This window comes from Choloepus didactylus, chromosome 4 (genome assembly GCF_015220235.1).
Source record: "Choloepus didactylus isolate mChoDid1 chromosome 4, mChoDid1.pri, whole genome shotgun sequence".
Lineage (NCBI taxonomy): Eukaryota > Metazoa > Chordata > Mammalia > Pilosa > Megalonychidae > Choloepus > Choloepus didactylus.
In genome coordinates, this window is record NC_051310.1 from 147,017,252 (window position 1) to 147,023,528 (window position 6,277).

The following is a 6,277-nucleotide window of genomic DNA, read 5'->3' on the forward strand; positions in this document are numbered from 1 at the left end:
GGCTTCACAATCACACTGTCACCCCCTGCAATCCATACTGTCTCACAATCGTCTTCAAGAGTCAAGGCTACCAGGTTGGAGTTTGGTAGTTTCAGGTATTTACTTCTAGCTACTCCAATACATTAAAACCCAAAAAGTGCCATCCACATAGTGTGTAATAATGTCCACCAGAGTGACCTCTCGACTCCATTTGAAATCTCTCAGCCATTGAAGCTTTATTTCGTTTCATTTTGCATCCCCCTTTTGGTCAAGAAGATGTTCTCAACCCCAAGATGCAGGTCCAGATTCATCCCCAGGAGTCACATCCTGTGTTGCCAGGGAGATCCACACCCCTGGGAGTCAGGTCCTTTGGGCCCGTTTTAATATCTATGAAACAAAGGGATGGGACTCCCCAATCTCTAGGATCCCTGCTTGCTCTAATAATCAGATGTAAAAGTTCTCAGACTCTGATTGTTACGAGAGCTTTTGGGGAGAATTTATTAAATGAACTTAGACCTCACTCCCATAGATTTTAAGTAGCAGATTGGGGGCATCTATATCTTTAATGAGCATTCCCAGATGGTCTTAAGTACACTAACGTTTATTCTATGAGTATTCTATGAGAATTCCATTGCTTTAAATCCAAAACCATTATGTTAATAAGTAGAAAGGGTTTTAAGTTAGAGGTAAAAGGAAAGAATTTCCAAATTGACTTAGGTGGGACTCTTCAATCAGAGGAGAACTGAGACTGTCATAATCTAGCTGGGTGAGATAACACCCTGAAAAAACTCAGGGATGCTCAGCTCTACACAGAACCTTTAATGCAGTACTACCAGGGCAAATTATCAATCCAAAGTGGAGTTGACTGGGCTCAAAAAAGGAAGTACAGCCTAGTAAAACACCTTATAAATTATTTTGTAAAATAGTTAATTGCTTTCAATTGACTATTGTGGTGTTGAGAATAAGGTTTTTAGTCAAAAACAAGTTACTTCATCTAGTAGACAAGACTTTCAAAGACAGATTCTGTATAGAGATGTTGTGTATTTATATGCCTATACTGTGCACACATATGTGCTCACATATTGAATCTATACAGCATCCTAAAGTGTATTTCAAAATAATAATAAACTATTGATCAATAATTTAGCCATAGTCTAGTGTTTGGAGTTTGCATTGTGAGAATATTTAATTTGTATTTCCTGCAACCTACTCTCTCATGATTACCACCTTTAAGGGTTCAGGAAAGTCGAATATGTAGAACGTAATAATTTGAGTTGCACAGCCCATTTGGGGGACATTTAAAGATATTAAACAGATTTCTCTGGGCTTTTCTCACTCATTCACTTTTTGTCTGAGATCTTTTACTCCAAAAATGTCTGCCAGAGATGGAGGGAATACAGGGAGCCAGGGCTTAAGGGAACAGGAGAGAAGCCTGGGAAAACATAATAAGTCTGAGCTGGAGGATCACCATTCTATCTGGAAGCCAATTGGATAATAGGATCCCTAACCAACAGGAGATTAAGGAAAGCCTGCCTCATCCTTAAAGTTTCATTTACACACTATACCTTCCCCATTTTTAGTTGACTCTTTTACTCTGTTGAAGTGAAGAGCTGCTTCCTTGGGATAAAGGTGTCAGCCAAAAGGTTCTCACTGAGCCGTCTCACACTGAAACTTGGATGTGTCTTTAAACTTTTTGCAGAAGTGCACTGTGAGTGAAGTCAAACCCATCCCCTGCACCCCTCTTCCCAGTCCCTGGGCCACCAGCTCCTCAATCACCTCCCTTGCTCTGGAACTGACCACTCATCATAGTGTGGCTTATGTAATACAATATGTGCTATGATCCTGGTGGGTAATTAAAGCTGTCCTTAAGATCAGTTATCAACGCTTTCACGGTTATGTATTCTAAGGGGTGACAACTACTTACTCATTGTAATTTTGATACATTTATACGAAACTCTCCCAACTATTGTGTCTCCTAATGTTGACCCCGAAGCTAATTAGCTGCCTGGTGTGATTATTTTAATTTTCCAGCAGACCAATTAAGCAGTTGCTCTAGACAGAACTGACAACAAAATGTAAATTTAAAAACAGAAACCAGGAACTGCTGGTTGGAGGGAGAAAGCCAAGGCTGGATAAGGAAAGGGGGGTGGGGTGAGTTCTATTTCTCCCAGCAGGGTACTGGGCCTCCTTAAATTCAGATTAGACCAGTTTACCTAAGGAGTACAGCTCCGCCACCCCCATTAGAGAAAACAAAGGAACAAAAAACAGCGGAGGGTCTTGATTTGCCCTGGGGGGAGAGAGAACTTTAGCCATCGCCATCCCACTTTCTCACCGCTAGGCACCTGTTAGGTACACGCTTATACCTAGAACCCAACCTTAGAGGCAGCTTCACACCTACACTTATGCTAAATGGACTCTCATCAAGCCTTCTTCGCCCCAGAATCGGATGCACAGAAAGCACGGAGCCGCAGTCTCACTCCCGGCCACGTAGTCCTCTCCAAGGGAGATTTAAAAGCGACTTACTTGCCATCCTCGCTCTCCCTTCCCCTTACACAGCATCTCCATTTAGCGAGGGAATTTCAGTTCTGTCTCCCCGAAGGAAATAAGCGAAAGGTAAAGGATGTACAGGAGAAGATAAACTACCTACTCACGCGCCTCCCCACTCACCCACGCGTCTGCTCCTGGCTCCCCCTCCTCATGCCGGGGGCTGGCGGTCAGGTGAGGTTACCTGGGCGCCCCGGGAAGCCCCAAGGGGAGCTGCGGGACTTCCTCTCGAAGTCGTCCCACTCCCCGCAGGGCCCCGAGGACTCTCACCCTCTCTCCCCCCGCGCACGTCCCTGGCCCCTCGGGCCGGGACGCGCAGCTACAGCCGCACGCCGCGCTCTGCTCCCCTCCGCCGACCTGGCGTGACGCAGGCGGAGACTACTTAAGGGCGGATTAGAGGCGGCGGCCGCGGATTCCCGAGCCCAGCAGCAGGCTCCGCGCGCTCCGCCCCGGCTTCGCGGAAGGCAGCGCGGGAGTGCCCGGTGCCCACTAAGTGTCAGGCGTGGGGGCTCGTGCGCGGACCCTCCCCCCGGCCTTCGTCTCCCGGGGGAGAGCGGCTCCTAGAAACCTCTCTCCGGCGGGTGACAGCTCGCGGACCCACGCGCGGCCAACTTCGCCCCGCCCCTCGCTTGGGCATCCGCGGGATCGAGACCTGCCCCCGGACGGGGCCGGAGGTTCGTGCCCGCTCTCCGGACGGCGCCAGCTGCCCCACCAGTCCGGACGCGCTTGAATTTCTTTCCCTGTCTCCCTCTTTTAAGTACAATAGAAGGGAGAGGGGATTGCTGGTTAGATTTTTAAAAAATTGTTTGCTTCTTTAACTGGGTGGCAATTAGCTCCCAGTCGGGAGGTGCGGCCCCGGGAGGGGCCAGAAGCGGGAACGTGCCCGGTGCTGCCCAGTCTTTGTCTGCTGCCTCCGGATGCACAGCGATGGGGGAATGGACCATCTTGGAGAGGCTGCTGGAAGCCGCCGTGCAGCAGCACTCCACTATGATCGGGAGGTAAGGGCGCTGAGCCGGTCGTCAGCGGGCCCCATCGGGCGGCTCCGGGGGGAGTCCCTCCTTACGTCCCTGATCGAGCCCCATAGCCCCCAACCCGTCCTCTGCCATCTCGCTATAGTCCTCCGTCCATGCGCATGTGTTTCTGGAAATAAGGGATCATCTGACAACTAGGGATGCCCCCTCCTCCAGCTACTGCTCACCAACTCCTCATCCCTTCCCTTTGGAGCACCACCGGGGGTTCCCTCTGTCCCCATCAGAAAAGGACTTATTGGCTCAGTCTTGGTCCCTCACTCTCCAGAGTCAGAGCCAGTCTCCATATTTTTCCCTAAATGGAATCTACCAGGAAGGTAGGTTATATTTGGACAGAGAAGGGCAAATGGGGAGATGAATTTGCTCTTTGGAGCAGCTGTATCTTTTCCCAGCGAATATTTATTATGTTAAACTTATTTGGCCATGAAAACTTACAGTGTGAAGAACCCACACACCCAATTAACATGTGTGTATATATAATCATAGATATCTGTTTTATATACAGCATTTGGTTCAATATTCATATTGAGAATAAACTAAATCATATGTGGAATAGTTACATACACGTGCTGTGTGTAGATCTTGAAACATGCATTCTCTGTACAGGTGTTCCATGTGCATTTGCCATATCTAGGGTGAAGATGCGTTTTTGCCTCTATACATTCCATGTATACAGATGAACTTTATCTGTTGCAAATACACTATGTCCAGTGAATGGAGATGTTTACACTTGGATTCCCTGTAATATGAAGTGTCCCCAGTCTACCAGCATCCAGAAAGGAGAAAGACAGAAGAATTAGCTAGATTTCTATTTCAGTACCACACATGGGTGGACAGCTCCCCCGTCAAGGGACCCAATAAACACCAGAGCAGAGAAGGGAGGAGCAGGGGTTTCCTAAACCAGTGATTCAGCCCATAAGAATCTCTCTCCCTCCCTCTTCCCCTGCTCAGGATCCTGTTGACTGTGGTGGTGATCTTCCGGATCCTCATTGTGGCCATTGTGGGAGAGACGGTGTACGATGATGAGCAGACCATGTTTGTGTGCAACACCCTGCAGCCAGGCTGTAACCAGGCCTGCTATGACCGCGCCTTTCCTATCTCCCACATACGTTACTGGGTCTTCCAGATCATTATGGTGTGTACCCCCAGTCTCTGCTTCATCACTTACTCTGTGCATCAGTCTGCCAAGCAGCGAGAACGCCGCTACTCTACTGTCTTCCTAGCCCTGGATAGAGACCCCCCTGAGTCCATGGGGGGTTCTGGAGGAACTGGGGGTGGGGGCAGTGGCGGGGGCAAACGAGAAGACAAGAAGTTGCAAAATGCCATTGTTAATGGGGTGCTGCAGAACACAGAGAACACCAGCAAGGAGACAGAGCCAGATTGTCTAGAGGTTAAGGAACTGACTCCACACCCATCAGGGATGCGCACTGCAGCACGATCCAAGCTCCGAAGGCAGGAGGGCATCTCCCGCTTCTATATCATCCAAGTGGTGTTCCGTAATGCCCTGGAGATTGGGTTTCTTGTGGGCCAATATTTTCTTTACGGCTTCAGCGTCCCAGGGTTGTATGAGTGTGACCGCTACCCCTGCATCAAGGAGGTGGAATGTTATGTGTCCCGGCCTACAGAGAAGACAGTCTTTCTAGTGTTCATGTTTGCTGTGAGTGGCATCTGTGTTGTGCTCAACCTGGCTGAACTCAACCACCTGGGATGGCGCAAGATCAAGTTGGCCGTGCGAGGGGCCCAGGCCAAGAGGAAGTCAGTCTATGAGATCCGTAACAAGGACCTGCCCCGGGTCAGTGTTCCCAATTTTGGTAGGACTCAGTCCAGTGACTCTGCCTATGTGTGAAGGTGTAGATTTTGAGAAAGACTGGGGGATGACAGGTAGCCGCCAGGCAGATGACTGCTTAAGGATGGCTGTATCTGCCCTCATTTTCATGACTCTCACCATTAGGATTTAGGATAAGTGTGGTTAAGATATCTTGCTTCAATGGGAGAGGAAAGAAAGTAGAACCATTAACATACATCACACCATTGGCGCTACAGAGACAGCTGGGTAGAGTGACGAGATGGATGATTTGGACTTTTTTGGGCCCTCTTCTTTTATGGCCCAGCCTGATCCTGATAACAGTGAATTTGTGTAGCTACCAAGTAGGACTTAGCTCTGCTGAGCCCTGTATACTGGTGAATGGTGTGAACCAAATACTTTTTTGGTACAAAATTTGTGACCTATCTCAACACATCCCTTCATCCTGGGCTGTAGGACAAACATCCCTGAAGCATTCTTTATGTATCTCCTCCATCTGCATGTCCCTCCTCCTCAACCCAGGATAGCATGCCAGCTTTTTTTTTTTTTTTTTTTTTTTATGAATCTGGCCTTACAGTAGACCTAATATGGTTTATCTGCAAGCTAGAGAGAATTACATGGGGTGCTTTTTGGAGAGTGGCCATGCAGAGGTTTGCATTAGCACCCCATCTGACTGGCCCTTAGTCATTATAAAACCTTAGGAATGTCTCAGTATTTCCAATTTTCTAACTCAGACTGCACTGGTGCTGTTTATTAGGGTTGGGGGATGGGTGGGAGGGAGGGAATTGCAATATGCAGCTGGCACAACTTCTATGGGATGGTTGTTGCACTGTTAAGCATGTGTTATGATCTTTGGGATATTTCTGCCTTCTAGCTTGTGGACTTTGGATAACATTAAAAGGATTTCTTTTTTTAAATATTG

General features: G+C 48.2%; 1 protein-coding gene across 1 annotated transcript; it reads left to right on the forward strand.

The window, feature by feature from the left end:
- Positions 1-3,396: 3,396 nt before the first annotated feature.
- Positions 3,397-5,397, forward strand: GJD2 (gap junction protein delta 2). Its single transcript, XM_037835436.1, has 2 exons — positions 3,397-3,521; positions 4,503-5,397. Exons 1-2 carry the CDS (start codon positions 3,451-3,453, stop codon positions 5,395-5,397), a joined length of 966 nt encoding a protein of 321 aa, XP_037691364.1. The 5' UTR covers positions 3,397-3,450.
- The last annotated feature ends 880 nt before the right edge of the window (positions 5,398-6,277 follow it).